Source organism: Malaclemys terrapin, chromosome 16, assembly GCF_027887155.1.
Source record: "Malaclemys terrapin pileata isolate rMalTer1 chromosome 16, rMalTer1.hap1, whole genome shotgun sequence".
Taxonomy (NCBI): Eukaryota; Metazoa; Chordata; order Testudines; family Emydidae; genus Malaclemys; species Malaclemys terrapin.
The window spans coordinates 10467727-10491538 of record NC_071520.1 but is presented as its reverse complement, the minus strand read 5'-3'; the positions used below and the strand labels follow the sequence as shown (position 1 = coordinate 10491538).

At 43.2% G+C, this 23812-nt stretch overlaps 1 protein-coding gene across 2 annotated transcripts in view; it reads right to left on the bottom strand.

Moving 5' to 3' along the window:
• Positions 1-23812, bottom strand: part of BICDL1 (BICD family like cargo adaptor 1) — a 75380-nt gene that overhangs the window by 47372 nt on the left and 4196 nt on the right. For both annotated transcript variants that reach the window (XM_054007017.1, XM_054007018.1), the window contains exon 2: positions 21937-22152. In XM_054007017.1, the coding sequence (XP_053862992.1) occupies positions 21937-22152 (216 nt within the window). The remainder of the gene's footprint in view (positions 1-21936; positions 22153-23812) is intronic.

Below are 23812 nucleotides of genomic sequence, written 5' to 3'. Positions count from 1 at the left end.
TAAAGGTAGGGTAGTTGTGGTGCTGCAAGTGATTGGAGGGCTAGTCGCCTCAGGTATGTGCCTGTAGGCTACAGAATTTTTAGCACACTGAGTCAGAGCTTGCATGGGAATTTCTCCTCCCACTGGGAATTACACTCCAGTGCAAAGTGTAGAGATACCCTATGAGTGCCACTCAGGCGAGAGATTTTATTGATGCTGTCACTACCAAAGCCTTGTGGAAGGGAGTGAAAGTAAATATATAAACACCCTCTCCTGCACCCGATACAGCTGGTCTGTCCATTTGGAGATGGGAGCGGAGTTAGCTAAGCAGAGGTCCTGTCGAGTGAGGTCCCTTCTAGTGTTTATAGGGATGGCATGTTGGTGATCTACACCGGCTCCCCGTGGATTTCTGGGAGGATTTTAAGATATTGGGTTTGACCTACAAAGCCCTAAATGGCTTGGGATCTGCCTATCTGAGAGACCACCTCTCTGCCTGAGCCATGCTGCTGCTGTTGAGATTAGCAAAGGCACCTGAGCTAGAATTCCCTCCGTATAAAAGAGCAGGAATGGCTGGCAGGTAACGCACTCCTCCCCTTGGTCTGAAGTAGTTCAGTCCTGTTGCTCTCCAGGGCATGCTGCAAGGTTCCTCATTCCATGGTGGCTTTTGGGGAGTAGGATGTTGTTCAAGGGGCATCGGGTATTTAGAGGGAGTATGGGGCATTTTCCTCATTTATTCCTTTGCTGCAAGGTTTAACCGTTTGCTGTTGTAGTAGATAAAATCAGCAGCAGCTTCCTCTATCTTTGTGTAGTTGTGCTCTTAAAGAATTGTCAAGGCTGCCTGGGGCTTAGGATAGGAGCCTCGTGCCTGTTTCTACAAATCAAAATAAATAAAAAGAAATATTTCAAGAGGACAACAACTGAAATGAGCGCTGAATAAAACAGCCAAAGTAATTGTGTGGCTGTGTCAGCTCCTCTTAACTGGGAGCAGGGAGATTTCATGCTCACATACAGTTAGAATCAGATTTATTTTTGGGATTTTTTTTTTTAAATTCTGGCAATTTGCATTTTCTTTGTCTCCTTTTCCATGCAAGTTCATTTATCGTTACTATTTTTATTTAAATGGAGAAACAAGGCTAACCTCATAGGGGAGAGCATGCAGATTATTCCACGTTTTGAGAGCACACTGATCCGGTACAGTAATTCTTAAGAAACTACAACAGGCTTTTAAACTGGGATCTGACATAGCAATGCTGCATTTAAATTAATATTTTTCTTTTCCTCTCATACTGTATATCTCCTGTTAGTGAAAAGCAAGATTAATGTGATCAGTGTCAGAAGAGAAAACTTTATTCTGCATCCCAGGCTGGGATGTGGCTGATATTTCTCTTGTACATGCATGAGTTTTTGGTAGGAAGAATAAGTGTATCATAGCACTGCGTGCCCAAATATGGGGTTGAATGAAGGAATGCATCTAAGATGGTGTAACTTACACTTTCTTCCAGCCCTTCAGCATGCTGGTTACAATAATATAGGCCCAAGCTACATTAACAATTCTAAAAGCACCAGTGTGTAGTTGTTTGTCACAGTTAGGTGCATCCATGTTCTAGCACAGCTGATTTTTGGAGTGTGAACGGGACAACAGGCTTATAGAACCACGCTAGGAAATAGAATTACAGCTCCCTTACACTCAGACTCAGCCTCTTTTATGCCTACTCACATGTCCCACTTATCAATATGCTGCTTACGTCACATTACATGGCAGCACCATGGTTCTGGCCCCTGACTGGACTGTTTTTCTGGCCTGGGGCAAACCTGGAGTCCTCTCTCTCCCTAGCTCAGAAATTTGCTCTTGGGGGAGATTTAAATGGGCATAGGCTTCCCTTACCATGGCCATCCAGGCATATCTGTGTAATGTGTGGCTATGTATAACCTTGCTACCTAAGGGGAGGCTTATTTTTAACAAACCATATTACTCCTAGAAAACTGGAGTAAATAATAGGTGTATAGACTCTGTTATGGTACTTCTTTATGGGTACAATCTGTATTTTCAAAACTTTGTCTGGTTTCAGTTGCTTTAACTCTTCTCTATGTTCCCTCACACACTTTGGTTTCTCCGGACTGTTCCTCCCTCTTTTTTTTTTTTTTTTTTTTGCCTTCCTCCCTGTTTAATTCTTTTCTATCCCTATCCCCTCAGATAATCCTCTTTCTGATCTCCTAGTTTTCACAGGCACTTCAGGTGCCATTATTCCGTCTATTTTCATTCTCTCTTTAATTTTAAAGGAACAGCACCAACCCGCCCCACTCTGCTCTGCCCTCCTGGCTCCCGGCATCGCTTGGGGGAGGGGGTGTAAGCCAGAAAGAGGTGGGGCAGGGACTTGGGGTAAGGGGTGGAATGGGATGGGGAGGGGTCAGAGCAGGGGAGGGAAGAGGTGGGGTGGGGGCGGAACAGGGGCCGGGATGCTCGCTGCTGCTGGCACCAGGTACCCTGCTAACCCCTCAAGCCGCCCTGGACCCCGTGTCCCCCAGAAGCACGGGGCCCCCCAAAGTTCAGGGCCTGGGTCGGCTGCCTTGGTCCATCCTATGGACGGGATGGCTCTGAAAATATAAGCCCAAATATTGGTAGAGCCAGTCCCACGGTCCTGAATATTGTGGAGCACAGGCATCACGGGCCCATATAACTCACCACCCATGGGTCTGGGGTCCAGGCAATGAATCCCAACAAAGTCTAAGGCTGTCTGCAGCAACTCTGCTGAAATCAGAACATGAATAGCACATTGCTACTCTTGTGCTTAGACTTAACATTTAAACCACTTAATGCAGGAAGTGCCAGAGAGGTCCTTCACTGTGAATGAGGGACCTTTCAATATATGTTTCTTGGATATGATTAGCTGGATCTGAACCATCCTAAAACCAAACACCCCAGAAATATAGTTCAATCACTGAACAAACAAAAACGTCATCAGTTCCTGTTGTTGCAATAAAGCCATCCCTGCCCAGGGCCAACTCAGAAATGCACTCTTCTATTGTCAAGGATACTAAGTACACTTCTACCCAGATATAATACAGCCCGATATAACACGAATTCGGATATAACACGGTAAAGCAGTGCTCCGGGGGGGTGGGGCTGCACGCTCCGGCGGATCAAAGCAAGTTCAATATAACACAGTTTCACCTATAACGCGGTAAGATTTTTTGGCTCCTGAGGACAGCGTTATATCGGGGTAGAGGTGTATGTCCAGAAAAGGAGAACAAAGACAGAAATGCCACGTAGGAAGACATGTCTGTCTGGTGGAGTTGAGCACTCCACAGTTATCTTGAGGGATGTCCCAGAAACGTGCTTCTTCAATATGGGACATAGTATTGGAAAGTCACTTTGTTCCATTATTTTAAAATGGTTTAGAACACGAAGGGCCAAATAGCAGCAACAGACAATGGTTTAAAGAGCCTCTCACTTCTAGGTCAGGTCAAATGGTCACCAATAATATAGAGTTATTGTTGTCTAGCTGTTTGATGCCCTATATGAAATTAGTTTGGTGGTTTCAGTCCAGTACCCAATGGCCAAGTGTTCACATGTTTCTACCATAAATTGTCCAACATTGTTGGTAATGTCAGCAGAGAGAGACTGATGAGGCTACAGAAACTGAACAACATACTCTCAGACTTAAAGCTGGTCCATTCAGGTCAGGATTTATGAATGTTGGTAAAACAGTGGGGGAGGAGGAAGGGAAACTTGCACTGCTACTGCCCATTTTATTGATAAACGGGGGCTAGCCATTTCCAGCAATGTCAATCCAGCATCAAATTCCCATGTGCGAACAAAGCTACATAGGAACTCCTCAACTGGTGCTTAAATTATAAAGACACTTCTTTTAACATTGCCAAGGGAAAGTATTTTTGATGAAACCAAGGTGTTCTTTCACTTGTCCTTGTTCAAAGAGTTTGTAGTTATGTCAAATTATAGTGAATATCTCCAAGCTGAAACATTACAAATGAAGACACAAAGAATACTGAACAAAAGGGGAATAGATTGTGAAGAGGAGACAACTAGTTTAAATACTTGTGCACCACAAGCCGTTTGCTGTCACATTATGTATTTAATAAAGGCTGAGATGCCTATATAATATTTTAATTCTTGGTTTGCTTACCAAGCTGTTTTTCCAATAAGAAAAATTCAAGAGCTTCATATTTTAGCAATGTTAACCTACAGTAGGTATACTAGAGGTGTGCGGAAAGTGGACTCTTGGCTGAATTCACTGGTCTGCTAAAGTCACTTTGCTCTACTTATTATGCATCTCAAAGAGTCCTTGAAACTGGCTGGTCATAGCCAATGAAGAAATCCTCCTAGGCAGAGGAACTCTCTACTGGTGCAAAGCTGGCAGAGGAAGTTCTGTCATCTTCTGAGCCAGCCCCTCCCTTCCTTGGTGTAAGGAAAAGGAGGGGGCACATCGGGAAGGGGTCGTTGTGGAGTGGAACTCTGCTATGCCTGATCTTCCACTGGTGTAAGGTCCCAGAAGGACTTTACACAAATAGTATCAGTCAAGGTTGCTCCTGTGCGTGTATTACCGAGGAGTGATCCAAACCCAGACTGAACAGTATTCAGAAATTAACAGGTTAAGGGGGGAGGTGGGGAGAAGGGCAGCATCCGTTCATTAAGCCGTTGTTGTGGGGATTTGGAACTTCCCAGCATGATACCCATTGGCACCAAGGGACTAAGGAGATAAAGATATTAAAGTCCAACTTTTCAGCACAAGCCTTTTGTAAAGTGCTGGTTCAAAATACACCTTTACCAGTCAAGCGGTGGTAAGTATATCCACACAGCTCGAGCCTGATAACTTGGAGGGCAGGTGCAAACCCTAGTTTTTGGAAACAGAATACTGGCTTTCCCCTCTTTCATTAAGTTTACAGAGCTTTGGAGTTGGTGGTAGTAATAATCTCACTGAAGCATTTTTTAACATAACCTGGTGTAGTGAGGAGACACGGCCTCCCACCCTGTCAGAAGGGGAAAAACCTGAGATCGCCCCCTAGTGGGCAGAACCAGGCCACCTGTGGCCACCCCACCGGAAGCAGAGGGGCGGGACAGGAAGCTGGACTATAAAAGGCCAGCCTTCTAGCTCACTAAGAGAGGGCTGTCAGAAGAGCAGGATGTCCTTTCCTTGCTGCTGGGGCCAGGAGCTAAAGGAGCCAGCTGCCTGACCAGAGGAGTTACCTGAATTGCTGGAGACCAGCATTGCCGATAGACTGCTGGGGCTGCCATTGGCTGTTTATCCCGGAGAGACTGAGGATGACTCTGGAACCCAGGTGTCCCAAACTGGGGAGGGTAGAAAGGAGCCCAGGGATACTGAATAGGGTTTGGCTGTGGAATTATTGTGAACTGGCCAGCATGTTGTGGGTGGATCCTCTGCTGACCTAGTGGTGAACTACCCTACCACTAACAGAGCCCTGGGCTGGGATGCAGTGGAGTAGGAGGGCCTGTGTCCCCCTACCCTGGGCACCCCACCAGTGGAGGGTGGCTACTTCCCCACTTGGAGGCCTGAATGGGTTAGGCACCTGCCAGAGCTAGGGCACCAGGCACACTTGCTGTTGCTCCCAGTTGAGAGCTAATTTCCCCACCCTGAACTGCTGGGCTGTATTGCTCGGACTTAGCCTGAGCTATAAACTGTGAATTGCCCGGACTGGGGTGGAAAGACTAATTAAGGCCTGGGCTGATTGTTGGCCAGGCCCACTAACTGCTCACTGCCCTGATTGGGGATTGGGCAGAGGGATTAACTGCTACTTGGATTAATTGCCACGTGGACTCACCAGCTGGGAGCTGCCTCCTGCTTGAGAAACAACGAGGAGGCATGGCCTCCTGCCCTGTCAAAAGGGGAGAGAGATGTGTCCCTCCTTACACCTGGTCAATGCTCTTCTTTTCCAGTAACTTCACAGAGCAGGAATTTACACCAGGTTATAAGGCTCATTGGGGCTAATCCCTGCTAGTATTACACTTGTGTCCATGGTAACTGTCAGATGAGGCATAATCTTAGTGTGATGAGATGTGAGAAGGGTATTTATGGATAGTTGCCTGATGATGCTGGTTTAAATATACCCCAAATAGATGATGTGAACAGCTTTTACTTAGATGTCTCTCCTCCATGGTGAATTTTGGAAGATATATTTCAGATTGAGTCCAAGTCACTCATCTGCCATGTAAAACAGCAGCTAGTTGGGGGGAAACCATCCCTGTCATTTCCAAGTTGCCCTTCGTTGCCTTATCCACTGTAATGCAGCTTGGGGGACAAAGCATCGGTGTCATGAGATCAGTGACCATCTGTTTGCTCTTTGTATAGTACCGAGAGAGAGTTTGTGTGTGTGTGTGTGCGCCTGTGTAAACATATACACACAGCTAAATTAAATCAGGCATAGCACTGACATGGATTTTTATTAAATCCATCTACCATATGTACCTGCATATATTATGAGAAAGTGTGGCCACTGTTTCAAGGCAGGTTTTTTTGGGGGTGGGGAGTGCATATGAATGTTGGTTTGGAATCTCTTTAGGAAACAGTTTATCAGCTACTATATTTCTCCCACCTACCTGTGAGCTGGGCAGCTCTGGGCACTAACTTTGCAATTTCCCCCCACCAAGGTATGTGGGAGGAGTTAACTTTTATAATGGGTGGGTGGCTTGCATGCAAGTATGTCCAGTCAAACTAAGCTACCCACTCTCCTGACTTGAATAGTCTCTACTAGCACAAAGCTCACTATGGCTATAAAGTGAGCCAGTCCCCAGGCTGGTAGTTGGTGGGAGTGCCCAGGAGACAGAGCTTTCAGGCTCCGGCAAGACAAGAATGCATCCTGTCAGGCAAATGCAACTTCTCTGGCTGATTAAGGAGAAATGCTGGTGAACAACAAAGAATTCACTTGTTTTCCTCAGCCCGTGATAGAGGGCCTTGAGTATGAATTGTAAAGCAGGAAAGAAATAGGGAGGGGATTCCCCAAGTTTAAGACTCAATACAAATTACTCTCCTGGAAGGGGGTGGCGGGTAGGAGGAATGTGTCACTAGCAGCTGGTCCATCACAGACAATCTCTGTCACTGCTAATCTCAGTAAGCAGCAGTGATGAGCTGGTGGGCTGGATAACACCTTCTATTGTGGGAGGCTTCAAAGTAAGTCAGCTAGTTTATCCCTGTACTTGGGTTAGGAGGAGCTTTTCAGAAGGCTCATAGCAGCAGCTGCTAATCTCAGTTCCACGGTCTACAGCTGCCCCCTCACTCCTTCCATTTTAAGGGGGTTCAAACAAGGGGGCTAGACCCAAAGTCCGCTTTACACAGTAGTTTAAACACTGGGCAGTGTCACTGGACTCAGCTGACATTGAGCAGGGTTCCCATCTATTCCTCAATTCTTCTTTCACGTCCTAGAAAACCAGTCCTTTTCCGTTCACCTCTTTGGAATTCATGTCCAATAAATGTCCATTATTCTGAACAAACAATGCATCCCTTGGACGCATCACCTTTTGTGAAGGGCCATAAAATCTGATCCACAATGTGGAGGCAAGAGTGAAGGGTCTTGAGGTAGGTTATTTTGAATCTTTAACTTCAGATATTTAATCTCAGCCGGTGTGCCTAGGAGCTGGCTTCTAAAGGTTGAAAAACAGTTTTCCTTTTGTGTGTGGGCATCCTTTTAGCCAAAATGTCTCTCTGCATCTCTGGTGCAGGCTTTATGGGCACCCATTGCGTCAGCTACAAGTGCCCTAAAGATGGATAGTTGTTTTTTTTTTTTTTTTTTTTTTTTTTTTGCTCTGAAACAGAATGAGGAAAAGGAGAGTCTAGCAATAGACCTTACTGGGTCTAGAAGGAGCTTCAAAACAACAAGCAGGCAGAATCTGTTTTGCATCTCTTCCAAAAGATCTACTTAAAGTAGATATGTCCCCATTGTGAGGTGCTCAGATCCTCTGATAATCTTGAATATATTATCCTTTCAACACTCCCTTGAGGCAGGGCAGTGCTATTATCCCCATTTTACAAATGGGCAACAGAGGTGCAAGAAAGACTAAATGACTCACCCATGGTCATATAGGAAGTTGGTGGCAAAGCAAGGACTTGAACCCAGGTCTCTCAAGTCCTAGGTTAGTGACCTAACCACTGGACTAGCCTCCCTCAAAAAGCTTGAGGATTTTTTATTTTTAAATCTCACTTACCACTTCCTAAGAGGTCCCAAGGAGGGGTGGTACAGCTGCAACAATCATTTTCTTTAGTAACCAGCCTCCATAAACTAATATCTCAAACCTATAAAGCCAAGGACCGCTAATCTGGTATTTAAATCAGAACCATTTAGCTAACCATTTATTTTTTTGGCCATCCATGCTAAGGGGAAGAGAAGACGAGTGTGTGTGACAGGAAGCAAGGAACAAACACTTAGCCCATGAAGTACAACAGTCAATAGAAATCTACATTTTTCTAGACAAAGGCAGACTGACACTATTGACTGCAGTGAATGTAGTAACACTCTGCACCTTTATAAAAGGTCAATGAAAGCTACTTAATAAACATTGTGTTAAAGAGAATCAACCTGTTAACTTTTAGAATATCTGCCATTTTAGGAACATTTTTCTTGTCACTTCATGTAAATGAGTCAGAAGCAAAATGAAGCTGCTACAGAGGGCTTATAATATTCCTCAAGAGCTGGTGGAACAATCTGCCTTGGAACCTTTCCCTGTGTTTCCATTCACTTTTACATCCCAGGAAAGAGATGCTTTATGCCTGCGTACTTTATTCTCCGTTTGGCTGGACAAAATATTTCCAAAGCGCATGTCCTATTCCTTTAAAAGAGTTGTGTGTGGATTAAAACTTTTTTTTTAAAGGTGTCTTTATGACAGGGCTGATTTGTTTTTGTTGTTTTTGTTTCCACCCCGCTACCCCGATTTCTTTTTGTATCTTTGGCGATCTGTGGTTTTGCTGAAGGATCAGATTGATATTTCAGATGAAGTCTATTGTTAAGCTTTCACAAGATGACTAATGGAACAAGGTGGTTGTATCTTTGACAATGGATCTCCTTTCTCCAAAATGTTAGTTGTAATTAACTACATGTTCACAAAACAAAGAATTTTGTCTAAAGGCCATCCTCAATTGCTAGTCTTTTATGCACAATTCTTGTGAGGTCATTTCACTAGTTCTCCACTCATCACAGAATCTTCCAAGGTAAAAGGACCTGAGTTTTTTCGAATAAAGAAAACAAACCTTGTTTTGAAGAAATATCCCAATATCTTTTAGACCCTATGGTATGTTATGAAACAAAAGGGCACAATTGCAATGCCCTTTCTTTTCAGGCACTTTTAGACAGATTCTGCTGGTCCAAAGAATACTGAACTTATCACAATGTCCATGTTGTATATAAAAATACTAGTTTCTTTGACTTCATTAAGAGATGTCCGTCTTAGTCTATAGGCGCTGTCTTCATTGCACCCTGTGTAATATCTTTGGTGTAAAGGTTTAAAAAAAAAAATCTTCCTCCTGGATTGGCCGGCATGCCTAGAGATGTACCCTGGAGCTATGCGCCTGGTTTTCTAATATCTCTGATTTAAAGGCAAGGGTGTCATTAATAGTTGTAGGTTAAAAATCCAGCAAGATGTGTAACTTCTGTGTTCTTTAATCCTATTACTAACTCAATCACAAACCTAGGCCAAGTTGTCCCTGTAATTTCCCACTGCAATAATGATGGGTGTCAGTCTATGCATAAATCATCTGTGTATTGTTCTTCCATTAATTCTTGAATATTGTCTTGAAGCTACACTGATCAGGAAGGGTGATGGGTCACTAGGTTTTCTAAACTGAAGTTTCAAAATGGCTTATCCATAGCCTTTTCTCCTAGTGTTTATAGGTTAAGGAATTTATGTGCATTTTTATATATCTATCCAGGAGATCAAGAGGAGAATTTAAAAAATTGTTTGAAACCAATACTTCCTCTTGGTCTCCCAATGCATCATCTTACTGATGTTGCACTAGGATCTATATAAGATTCTAATCTATGGCAAAATGTATAAAGTACTTATAAGGCCCTCATCGGATGAGTATATGACCCCATTACCAAAGTATCCGAGCACCTCACAACCTTAAAATATATTAATCTTGTGAGATAGGGAAGTGCTATTATCCCCATCTGAGTTTGTGGGCTACCACCCTTAGGTGGTGGTGCATTTTGGAAAAGAATAGGCAAACAACTTAAACTAAATGTGGTGCTAAACAAAACCAGTTTCCTGAAAGTGGCTGCCCCTAATAACCTACAAAAATGGATATGAATTTTGGAAGGAGATTCATGCTGGGAAAACTTTCCCTGACTAAAATGACTGACACATGGGGCCAAACTCTCCCCTCAATTGCACCCTGAAATCTGATGTCAACCTCACTGACTCAGCCAGGTCACACCAAAGTAAATGAGAGTAGAGAACATGGTCTTCCGTCTGATTACAGATAAACAAATCAGTTAGGTAAGGTTAATTAACAATCAGCCCCAGGCTAATATAATCTAATTCTGAAATTAGCCATTTTGGGAGGGGAAAACTGAGGCGGTTTTGGGCATACTGGGGAAAAATAAGCCTTTGAGGGGCAAGAGAAAAATGCATAGCAGCTTGAATGTTCAGAATAGCTGCATCGAGAATAGGTTTTAGAGAACTTGGATGAAAGTGATAAGGTAGGAAGGGATGTATGTCCAGGACAAGATGATGATGATGTAATGGCTAGGAAGCTAAGGGCAACCAGTGATTGGCTCACAACACCTGCTTCAGAGCAAACTACCGTACTACTGTTAGTGATCTTCCAAATGGATCCACTAATTGCTATATGAAGGGCAAGTTCAGATGTGAATGGCACATTTTAAGTGCCTGTATATTGGGGGGGGGGAGAATTCCTGCGCCAGATGTATAAACAGTTTTCTTGTGACTTCTCTTCATATACATCATGATCTGTGCAAAAGATGGAAAATTCCATAATTTTTTCTTAAATGTTTAAATGAAAAACATTTAAGATAGACAATTAGAGTGTTTTAGGGACTAGTTACCAAAGCATTAGAACTTTGCTCCCACTGGGGGTTCTCCTCCTAGTTTTGATCTCTTCCATCCCCCTTCTCTGGACCTTGCATCATGGCAATCCTCCTAGCCATCAAGGAGGGCTGGATGCAACTCCCACCAGAGTTAGTACATGAAGCTCATGTCAGCAGCACTTCCACATGGAGGTGAGCAAAACTGCCTTTGCAACATTTTCTACTGGCTGGGTTGTGAGCTCTGGTATCATAAAGAAATTGCACCAGGTCAGTTTTGTCATTAGCTTGAAAAGTTCTTTTTTTCTATATTCAGATTCCAGGGCCAGTTCTAGGCACCAGCAAACCAAGCACGTGCTTGGGGTAGCACAAGTTCAGGGGCGGCATTCCGGCCACCATTTTTATTTATTTATTTATTTGCTTCTGCAGTTGCGCTCCCGGAGATGTTTTTTTGTGTGTTTTGTTTTGGTTTTTTTGCTTGGGGCAGCAAAAAACCTAGAGCCGGCCCTGTCAGATTCTACTCCTAAGCCACCACTATCCATGCAAGTTACTTGTGTCCCCACGCATTTAATTTTGTTCTATAAAATCTGTGTGTCAGACTCCTTTCCCACCCCATCTTCCTCTACATGCAGTTAGTCTCTCAGATGCACAATAGAAACCTGTCAGATTGCAATACCAGTAACACCTAAAGAAAAATTAGCCTCGCAACCCACCCATTCCCAAATTGCACCACTCAAAAGTGACAGCGCCTTGCACTTTCAGTCAAGTGTACGCTCGCAGTCTTACCCAGCAACTGTCTTGTCTTTCTGTGCCACAATTAGTGTTGCCAATATGTTGGTCTAACTGAGCTCAATCCAGTTCTATAGTTAAATAGTTGTGGAACGTATATCAAAGGTCTGAAAGAAGCTCCAATTAATCCTAGAAGAGTGTTTCAAATAAGCTGTATTGCTAAACATGATTCTATACAAACAATTGATTAAAGGTTTGGTCTTAGTGCAAGACGACTCTCGTGTTTCATAAGTAACTAGAACACTAGAAGTGCACTCAAAGCCAATGGAAAGGAGACCTCACTCTACTCTTGAACTTTTGTGTAGTAAGCTATTTTTAAAATTACTTTTTTATTAAACTAGCCGTTTAAAAGGCCTTTACTCTCTATATAGGCTCTTTTAAGAGGTCAAATGCTTTAAGTAGGCTCTTCCATAGAGATGTTGGCAAAGCTGAGTTTTGAATAGCCCTGGTTTCAGCTAGAATTGCAATGTGTGGACTCAACACTGTCAGTTTTCTAGAATCTGCTGGAGCAGATTTACAGCTGCAAGTGTGAATAAGCAAAAATACTATTTTAAAGATTTCCTTTCCTACCCACATCTGATATGCTGCACAAGACAATCCCTATAAACATTAAAATTAGACACGGATTCAAATGAGAACTGCTGAATTTGTTTGGAATGAGAAGGCCAGTAGGAAATTATTTCAGGTCAAAACCCAATTCAATTTTGGTACCAGGTCAGATTCCAAAAGGGCCTATTTTCCAGATGTGTCTCAAGGGGGGTAGAAATCTGAAAGCCAGCTCATCCTATGCAATTTCCATCATATTGGGGCAAAAACTCATAAAAACTAGCTGAGATTTCAGCACTAAACCCAAACTCTAAGCCCAGATCCAGATTTAGCCTCTCCAACCACTATCTAAAGTATTAGAAAGGTCAGTGAGCTCCAGTTACAGCCATTTATCAGTGAACTACCATACAAATTATGTATGTGATATATCTGCTACTTTGGAAACTAGCACTCAGATGGGGCATACCCCAAAAGAGGCAATGGCTGTGCTCAAGGCAGGGGAGTGGGAATCAGGAGTCCTAGGTCCATCACCAGTTCTGAAAATGTTGTGCTGTGACAGTGGGGGCAAGTCACTGTCACCATTTTGTGTCTTGGTTTCCCCAGTCTACAAAATAGGGAATATAGAAATGCTGTGAGGCTTGTTGGCTCAGCACGGATTCTTGGAGCAAAGGCACTTGTATATAAGTGAGATATGAGACCAAATTCAGCCTGATATAACCAGGTGCAGCTCTCACTTAAGTGAAAATTTGCATCTTCTTATCCCAGGCTTAATAGATTTATTATATATAAACAGAAATTCACCACCTTCTTTGTTATGGGTGGGGGAAAAATGCACTTTATCAACGTATTTCAGTAAGGTGAGCCTTGCTAAATTCTACTTGGCCACTTGCCTGGAGCAAATAATTATTTTTGACGGGTGAATAAATTTTTTTTTCCCCCATCACCTGTTACAATAAGGTATAGGCTTTCGATCTTGGGATGGCAAATCTCCATGACAATTTTTGGAAGCCTAAAGCAAATCAAGGAGAACCTGTTTTCAGATGCAGCCCTACAACATGCACACGTCTAATTCAGGAGATGGGGATGTGCCACTTCCCTGCAGTTATTCATTTAATAGGGATGTCAGACAGTTCCTGACTGACCAGCTTAGACGTCACAACTGCGTCTTCCATGCACTTGCAGCCTGACCGCAGCGGACTCACAAGTGGAATAACAACCTTGTCACCATGGCAACATCACCAGACTGGGACAATGTAATATGCTGTAGCCTAGCAACTGGTGACGGGGCTGCTGAGCAGCTCTGGAAATGGCAAATAGACAGCGTAGAGTGAGATTGATCATCCCCAGGCAAAAGCTGGGATGACGCTGAGCTGAGTACCCTCTCACCCCCATAAAGCCTTGCTGCAGGAATCAGATGGGAAAACACCAACATTCCTCCACCCCGCTGGTGCCCAGTGGAGGGATGAGGATGGAAAACGCACCACCTACAATCAGCAAACACTCAACACTCCTCCCCTAGAATGTCATCCTGTAAAATCTGCCGATCTCCCTCTCCTTTGCCACAAGGCAGGGTGCAGCATTTGCCTAGTTACTATCATGCCTAGGGATTATCATGAAAATAATAGCACCTTATAGTTACATAGGCTGAAAGGTACTGAAACACTTCACCCAACCTCAAGCCATACATGCAATACCCCTGAAATTCAGCCACAGCTGGGATGAAGGGAGTAGCCAGCTATCTGTGCACACAGGCCAGGGAGGACTGCTCCTCCTACCCCCTGTTAAATTTGTTAATAAAATAATTTCTCCACTCTGACATTGAGCGCTTTCCCCAAGTATATTTCAATGGAGTTAAAAGATGTGCCCCTGGGGGCTCCGAGAGAGGAAAATCACTCGTTGCTGACAAATATGGAGGCAAGTAACCTTTTGATTAAGAAAACTGGGACAAAACCATAAATTTACATCAGGGGCCATGGGATCCTGAATGCCCAGAATGAACAGACAGGACCTCACTTTAAAGGTCTGAGCTGAAATTCATCCTATGCAGTTTACTGAATTTATTTATTTACCTCAAAACAGAGGGCTAACCTGACCCTCCTGGAATTCAAACCTGTGGTTGCAAGCAGTCTCAATACTTCAAACTAGAAGTTTAGATAATTAAGCCATCCCCCATGTAACCGACAGCAAGCCTTTGTTAAGCACACCAATAGGGAGAGATCTACAGTGATCTTAAAAAGAACAGGAGTACTTGTGGCACCTTAGAGACTTATGCTCAAATAAATTTGTTAGTCTTTAAAGTGCCACAAGTCTCTAAGGTGCCACAAGTACTCCTGTTCTTTTTGCGGATACAGACTAACACGGCTGCTACTCTGAAAAGTGATCTTAAAGTGTCATTAAAGCAGTTTATAACCTTAAAACTTCTCTGCATCTCTCTATGAACACCATTGACTTTCTGGACAGACAAGTGCACAATTTGCACTTACAAATGATTTGAATGTTTCTTAGCATCCATCTATGGCACTGAATCAGCTTGGGGAAGGGCTTTCCAGGAAAGCACACAGCTGTGGCAATGTCCCACAGTTACAGCTTTAGTATAGACAAGTCCCAATAGTCTGGTCATGATATGGCATGAAGCTGGATTATTATCTTGGAGTCTTTGCCATGGTGTTAATCAGAAGCCTTTCCTGGCATGGTGAATTCTGCAGAAAATTCCATGTGCATGGAATAAATAGGGTCCTGTAAATGATGTGGGGATTTTTAGCTATTGGGGAATAGTGGGGCAGCCAAACAGTCCCATACAATTCATAAAGGGCTCGAGCTAAAGCCCAATGAAGTCAATGGGAGTCTCAGTGGCCTTGGATCAAGTCCTTTGACAATGAATATTTTTACTTTTGCAATCTTACCCCCGCCCCCATGTCTAGGCAGAAGTGTGTCCCTTATTGCATATGCAGTATATCAGAACAAGACTTGTCAAGATACACTGACTCAGGTCAGGTGACCTTCAGCCTCTGAACCCAACTTCACATCAATTACAGGCAATGTATACCTGTAGATCAGAGGTGGGCAAACTTTTGGGCCTGAGGGCCACATCTGGGTAAGGAAATTGTATGGCGGGCCATAAATGCTCACGAAATTGGGGGTTGGGGTGTGGAAGGTGGTGAGGGTTCTGGCTTGGGGTGCAGATTCTGGAGTGGGGCCAGACATGAGGAGTTGGGGGGGGGGTGCAGGAGGGTTCTCTGGACTGAGGGGTTCAACAGGTGGGAGAGAGAATCGGGGCAGGGGATTAGGATGCAGCATGGGGTCAGGGGTGCAGACTCCAGGTGACTCTTACCTCAATCAGCTCCCAGAAGCAGCGGCATATCCCCCCTCTGGCTTCTAGGCAGACGTGCAGCCAGGCAGCTCTGTGCGCTGCCCTGTCCACAGGCACTGCCCCTGCAGCTCCTATTGGCCACAGTTCCCAGCCAATGGGAGCTGCGGTGGTGTTGCTTGGGGCAGGGGCAGCATGCAGAGCCCAATGGCTGCCTCTACACATAGGAGACTGAGTGGCAACACGCCACTGCTTCTGGGAGCCGAGCGGGGCAAGTCCCCAACCCCACTCCCTGTTTACAGCTCGAGGGCCACATTAAAACGTCTGGAGGGCTGGATGTGGCCCCCGAGCCATAGTTTGCCCACCCCTGCTGTAGTGCTTCCTGTGCGAAGATTCAATACAAAATCTTCAGTAGCAGGCAGCTGATTACTGCTTCATTAAAACAATCCTAGCCACAACAAAATTAAAACTGTTCTTTAAAAAACAAATCAATGATTAACTTGCAAGCCACAGGATGCAGAACTGGTAATTCACAGGAACATCCTTCCAGGGCTGAGGCAACAGAAGTTTGCTCTCCTGTTTTCAAAAAGCTGTGCTAGTCTGAGCTGCCTTAGTAACAGAGGGAGGTGCCACATCTCCAGATATGTTCTGTCAGGTGATTTGAAACAACTTCATACACAAGACCTAAGAGGCTTCTATTAAACATGTGTTTATGGAATAAATCATTAGAACACTATGGATCAAATTCATTCCTGGTGTAATGTCTCCATAACTTAATGGAGTTACACCAGGCCCAACCTGTTTCCCCTAATAATTAGCAACAATGCCAAAAAATGGAAATGCACTCCACAAAGCCCAACTTAATATGTATATGTGAACCTAGATGAATTACCTAAAACTTGTATAGTTCCTATACTGCCAGAACCAATAGAAACAAACATTTAACATTCAGCTTACTAAGTGCAAACAGAAAACTCCACGCTGCTCTGAGTAGGGCAAGGGTAGCCAGAAAAGGTACTCAATAGAAGCGGTTGAGAAAGGATAACGTTATCTGGCCTGCAACTCTGGAATAAAAGCATTTCGCTCCAAGCAAAGGGAAGGCAAAGGGCAAGAAGAGACCTTCACTTCTACTCAAAGATGAAAGTGGGTTGGTACGGACCGGTGCAGTGTACCGGTAAGAAGTGACCGCCGGTATGGGCCCGTACACTGCCAATGATAAAGACTGCCACGGCAGTGCTTTAACACCGCTGCCCCTTTTGCCCCCCTCCTCTTCCAGTGCCACTGGGAAGGGGGGGCAAAAGGGGCAGCTGCCCCGGGGCCCTGCAATTTAAAAGGTCCTGGGACTCCTGGCTGCTGCCGTCGCTACCATGGCAGCGGCCGGAGCCCTGGCCCTTTTAAATCACAGCCAGAGCCTTGGGCAGCATGGGCCGGGCAGCACTGGCTGGGGGAGGCTGACCCCCCCCCCAGCCCCGCCCCTTCTGCCAGAGGTTCCGCCCCTTTCGGGGGCCTGGAGCCAGGCCCCCGTACCGGTAAGACTTAAGTTACTTTCACCCCTGCTTCCACTCTTATGAAGCTTCCATCTCTTAATACAGAATCTGAAGAGGAAACATCCATTTAAAAATTGAGACAGATTAGTCACCGAAAGGACGGCATGTGGCTAGTAACTAAAACCTCCTCTGGAGACTTGTACCTGAAGCTGATCTTTCCCAAGTTTTTTCTCTCTATCCTAGAGGGATTGATTGAAATAGCTCATTCATTATAACACCATGTCAGCAGCAAATGTTGTCAGAATATAAAAGCTACAGTGACTCTACTGAAGAACTATCCTAGAGGGAAACCAAGGCAACTTAAGACTTAGCTTTCAGTGTTTAGAGAAAGTGATTCCAGCAACACAAGATAATACACGCTTCTTCCTGCCCCAGAGAACAGATTTTCATTGCAAAAACTACTGGAGCTTGATGTTGTTAAATTACTTCTTAATGCTCAGTGTACTGTAAAAGAAGCTTAACTAAACTGGGAATGATGCATCCTCATCCAAACTGTAGATGCAGCAACAGGCTACAGCAGTCCATTGCTTGGTAGCAGGAAGTATGTGGGAAAGCCATCTGGTAAAATCTATTTCCGAAACACACATTCCTTCAATCACTTCCTGACAGAGGAAGAAGCTAATACTTTCTCTCATTCTAAGTAGAAGGTCCTTTTATTATTATTTATATTACAGGCCTGAGCAGAGATTGGGGTCTGTGTGGTGTTTGCTTTAGATGCACATAGGAAGAGACAGTCCCTGCTCCAGAAAGCCTACCGTCTGAATAGACAAGATAGGAAGTGTAGGAGAAAGGGAGCATTATCCCCATTTCACAGATAGGGAACTGAGATAGATTAAGCACCTTCCCCAAGGTCACAGAGAGAACCTGCAGTGGACCTGAACTTGGATGTAATGAGCCTGTACCTTAACCATAGGACCATCCTTTGTCTCCTACACTTCATATTTAAACAAACAAATGTTAATGAATTTCTAAGTCATATTTATGCATACCACTTCCCTGCATTTAGGCAGAATCAGAACTAATCAACTATGTGTCAGATATTTTACTCCTAACAGATATTCTCCTTTACCTCATGTTGGGGCCTGTACCAGATGTATTTCACACATACAAAGTATTATTGTATTAATCCAACATACAACTGAGATTTTAATCCCAAATCAGGAAATTCAGAGGCAAGGTTGCTGTGAAACATTAAAAAGTGAAAGTTTAAGGTTATGTATCACATTGATCTCAATACTACCCACCTAAATTCTCCATGAATTTCAAATGGATACAATATTCTTTTTCATTTCCCATTTTAAGCTGCTGTGTTGCTCTGTTTTGTAACAAACAGCTATGGCATCCCCCAAGGAGCTACATTTCAAGGGTAGGTTAAGTGCCCGTAATATAATATTAACAGTTATTAGTAGAACTTTACACACTTTCTCATCTGAATATCTCAGATCACTTTACAAACATTAATTTACCCTCTCATCACCCCTGTGAGGAAAGAAAATATTATCTTTAGTTTTACAGATGCGGGAAAACTGATGTACAGAGAGCTAAAGTCTACAGCAAAACTACGAACAGATCTTCTGACTTGCAGTCCTGTGTTTTAGCCATAAGACCATCCTTCCTATGTCCTTTAGCTACTCCAGAGCCAGTGTAAGACTCTGTTAATGTTGAAATCTCAGGATAAAAGCAATACAAAGTAATGTAATGCTTGGCACCAAGATGCTATTTAGTAAATGAAATATATAATCTTTCATTCCTATATCTTTAGATGCACATAAAATATGTACAATTTTGTATTGCAATGCAACATTTTATTTTGTTATTTTCTAATTAAAGACCCTAATGGGATAGAAATATTCAAGGGGGCAGAGTTAAGGCTTCTGTGGAAAACTTTGCTCTGAATTTCCTGATTATTATGCAATTAAAGCTTCCACCTTATTGTTGCATTAACATTCTTGTATACTAATCTCTTTTGGACGAAGAAATTATTAAACACACAGAATAAAAAGGCATGTGAAAAAGCTACAACCAGCCCTGAAGTAAGACTTTATATAGTACTTGCGCTCAAGATCGCAAAAGACACACCTCTTCCTAGAATCTTTTTTCAGTGGATGTCTTCCAGTTGACCAGACCTAAGCTTGCTTGGCTCATGAGAGCCCATAGCACTATGGCTCCTGCAAGCTAGTGTTTTTTTGTTATAGTCCCTGAAAGCCTAGGAAATAACATGAACAGGAATCAAAACCAGGTCACTCACATAACACTGCAAAGCACTTCTCCCAGGTCAGATATCACATATATATATATCTTCAGAATAAGATACGGGATCATTAAGAGCAACAGTTAGATTACAAAGGAACAACAAATGTAGAACACTAAGCATTCTTAGGTAGTCACTCATCCCTATATTAATCAGGCTTAGATTAAAAAACAGAAATTGGATAAGATGAGAAACAATCTGATTTCAGGCTATTAGACCCTGGCACTTCAATTGCAATTTACCAAGACTCCCATGGCTTCATCCCAGTAAAAACTTATAACAAAAGATGATGATCTAAGATGTATATTAAATGTCAGGAACCGTTGCACAGGTGCCAAACTGAAATGCTGAGAACTACATTGCTTATTAATATCTAAAGTTCACCCAATAAGTTCTCCCCATAAATCCACATTCTTTATCTCTAAGAAGGGGGCTGATTGTCACTGCATATGTGAAGTTCAGCACCAAGACTGACATTCTAAAGAGATGAGTGGCCCCTCCTCTTCCAGTGTCTTTGTGGGACACACAGGTTCTGTAGAAATGGGTAAGGAGGGACACCGAGCATAGATCTCTGGAAGTAGCAGGGATTTAAAGGACCAAAAAGACCAGTTAGGACTTGGATGGTGGTGGAACACTGTGACTCTTTAGGAAAGGAACTGCCATATGCTATGTTTGTACAGTGCAATGGGGCCCTGACTTAGTGGAGGCCTCTAGGTGTTCCTATGCTATAAATGCTATATAATTATCATCTTGTGTGGCCCAAAGCCCAAGGAAAAGTTTGTCCTTTCCTGAATTGTCTTTCAGCTTGTTTTGATGCCTGCAAGTTACAATCCTTTATGTAATTGTCTTAATGACTGGCTGTGAAAAGAGCATGGCAGTGGAAAAGTGATCCTGAAGCTGACAGAAATCTGATTGGGACTAAGTTGACAGCCTGACTCATGTGAAGTCCTAAGCCTCTACTCCCTGCAATATCAAACCTACCCTCCAGAATGTCTCTCTAGTCCTAGATGAAGATCTCAGCCATGGATTCATACCTCTCCTTGACAGAATTGTCAGTGTATGAGCTACAAAGAGCAGATTCTAGATCACTAGGTACTTCTATAGCCCTATCAGTGTGGTATGAGAGTACTTCACAAACATGAATGAATTTCTCCTCTACACCCAAGGAGCTAGGGAAGGATTATTACACCAATTAAAAATAAAAACCACAGATGGGGAAATCAAACAGATTAAGTGACTTGCCCAATGCCACACAGATAATCTGTGGCAGAGCTTGGAACAAAACCCATAATTTCCCATGTTGCAATCCAATGCCTTAACCACAAGCTCATCTTTTCTCTCATACAGAGACCTTGCAGAAGCTACATACACAAAAAGACAAAGTAAATGCACAGCTGCAGCCGGAGCCCCTGTGTGTAGCTACTGATATTCTCCTGGTGCCAGCGCTGTGGCTCATGCCTTATTTTTCCCTTTACCAACTACTGTGTTCCTATCAGATCTAGACAACGACATCCTGGTCCAAGCCTACACTTTGAGCTGCTGCTTCCCTACTGACCCCAGTTCTGGATCTTTAGCCTGAATCTACACAGTACATTGTACTGCTTCAAGTACTGTACTTGATATGCTGGAGTAATTTATCACATTCACATGAGACATTCTTGCAAGGGTACTACCATACAGACTATTAGATTTCTATTGGTTCTCTGGGAGTACCATGGAATAAAGGAGGACAAAAGATAGATTCTTAATTTTCTAAGACAGGTTAGTTTTTGGGCCTGACAACCTTAATCATCCTTTAAATTATTGAAGGTATGCATTCAATCTAGAAAAATTTCTCATCCTAGTTTTCAATTTTCAATCCTCCTTCATGCAGCAGGCCAAATTATGTATTTAGTAAAAATCATGAAACCCCAATGAAGTTAGGAGGGTTTTGTATGTTTACCCCTGGACAGAATTTGCCTCAGTGAGGGCATGATCTCAGGGTGACCAATTCTGCCCTCAGTTCTAACAGTATAGATACCATTTAGCTCAATAACTGTCACACCTGGATAACTGGAGGCAGAATTGGGCCTTTGGTGCCATCATTAAATTGACAGTAGATTAGTCTTGCCCTGCATATAGTAAAATATTAATGACACTTCAAGCTGATAGCTGTTTAGAAGTCTTAAGTTCCTGGAGAGGAAAAGAGAAGTTGGATGAAAAATATCCATAAAATAAATAGAAAACAGCCTTGATTGCACAACTAACAATATGCAATTGTGTTGTGGATCACCTTGAAGAGCCCATTTTCAGGGTATGAAGTGCAGTTTAAGGACAGTACATCTTGTTAGGGGCACTGATGTAGTTTGACTAGAGACATGGAATAGATTTTTTTTAAGGGAAGGGTCTCACTCATTTGTGTAAAAGGTTGATTACAGAAGAGTTCAAGACTTTTCCGAATGACAGAGTTGACTAACGATGTGGGGACTTCCACCTCCCCTGCCCCTGTCCCTGCTAGAAGGCCTCACCTTGCTGAGCTGATCCAAGAGTCTTTGGTTCTGTTCAGATAATTCCTGGACGGCTCGTGTTTTCTCTCGATCTGCTTCACGAAGGTGAACCTGCTGCTTCTCCAACTCATCCTGTAGCTGTTTCACATCGCTCTCCAACTCAGACACCCTTCCTTCCCATTCCCCTTCTCTGTTCTCAAACCGTCGCCTTAATTCGTGTTTCTCTTGCTCTAGATGCTAGGTAATAGAAAGAAAGAAAAAGATTATGAAAGCAGAAAAAAAATCAAAGGATGCTGCATGTTCCTACCAGATTCTCCATTCCCAGATATCCCTCATGTTTTCATCAGCTCCTCCCTGTACGTTCATGCAGCAAACACAATATAAGAATTTGCTACTTCTATATGACTTGCAAATCTATATTAGAGTCAAGAAACAGGTACTGAAATCTCTCCCTATTCCAATAATAAATCTGTCCATGTGCTTTGTAGATAAATGGAGGAAGTCAAAAATGCCAAATTTTGTTTTGAGTACAAAGAAACAGCAAAGCAGACTCTGAATGTCAATAAGCAGAAAATTTAGGTCACACAGACCAATTAATAATTTAGACAAACATGAGTCAACTCAAACAATTTTTTTGGGGGGGTCAATCTAGTACCATCCTGTTATTCTTATTCTGCTCTCACAATCAGAGATCTTTAAAACCAGTTCTGTGGTGCTTTAGGCACCCTGCAGTAAAATATGCTTCTTGTCAAGTGGCTCTTACTGTCCTAACTAGGTACATCGTATTACTGCGTGCTGTAAAACAGCTATTGTTTTCCACACCAAGGGGGGTGGGGGGGGTGTGTATCAGTGGCTGGTGATGCGACTTCTGTACCTAATATATGTATACATATATTTAGGACTAGATTTTCAGAAATTGACTTGACATTTGCAGGCACAATTTTGCATCCACAATTAATTGTTTGTAAAAATCAGGTAGTTAGAAGTCTATTAGAATTTGCACGTTTTGCAGGGCCAGTTAACTGAAGGTCTAAAAATGGAGGCTCAGCTAAAGTAGAGCTGAAAATTAGGTCAAACTCCTTCCATAGTATACCCTTTTGCAGAAAAATCCAGGAGGGCTAAAGTTGCTTGGAAAACTCAAGTTCTGAGTGTTTCTGGGGTAACAGAGGCCATATTTGCTTGCCTGCAGACTGGTTCACAGAGTGAAGCCCTTTCCTTTTGATGCTCCAAGATTCTTGGGGAAATCTTGGGTATCCTGAAGAGTGACAGCCTCTTCTTGCTACTCCCTGGGTCCCTTTGTCCCACATGGCAAGCTGGCTCCATCAGAAGCCATGTTGCCAATGCCTCCTCTCCTGAATGTGGTCCTCCTTTCAAGAAAATGTGACAGCATGGGACAAGAGGCAACTGGGATTAATACAGACAGCAATTCCCCATTTTTCCCAGGACATAATCCCACAGCGAACAGGTCACTATCGCCCCATCCCTTCATGTCCATACACCTATGGAGAGAAAAATCACACAGTATATATCAGCCCCATTGTTCCAGGAACTGTACAACCGAATAAAGAAAGACAGTCCCTGCTCTGAAGGCTGCCATCTCGATTTTAGAAAAATCTCATGAGGAAAAGTGTTTCCGACTATTTTAACGATGCTACAGTTGCTGCAGTCTATGGGATATATTCTAATTTTAGCAGGTGAGGGGGAGTTATGCATATATATACCCACACATCAAGCCAAAAATATCCTCCTTTATAGTTCAATATCTCATTCATTGCTAAGCACTGTTCAGAAGGATATGGGGGTGTGTGTTGTGGATAGAAGACTGAACCTCAGCATGGTGAGTATAAGTAGTGCAAACAGATTACAATCAAAATTCTCAGGTGTATAAAGAAAGATA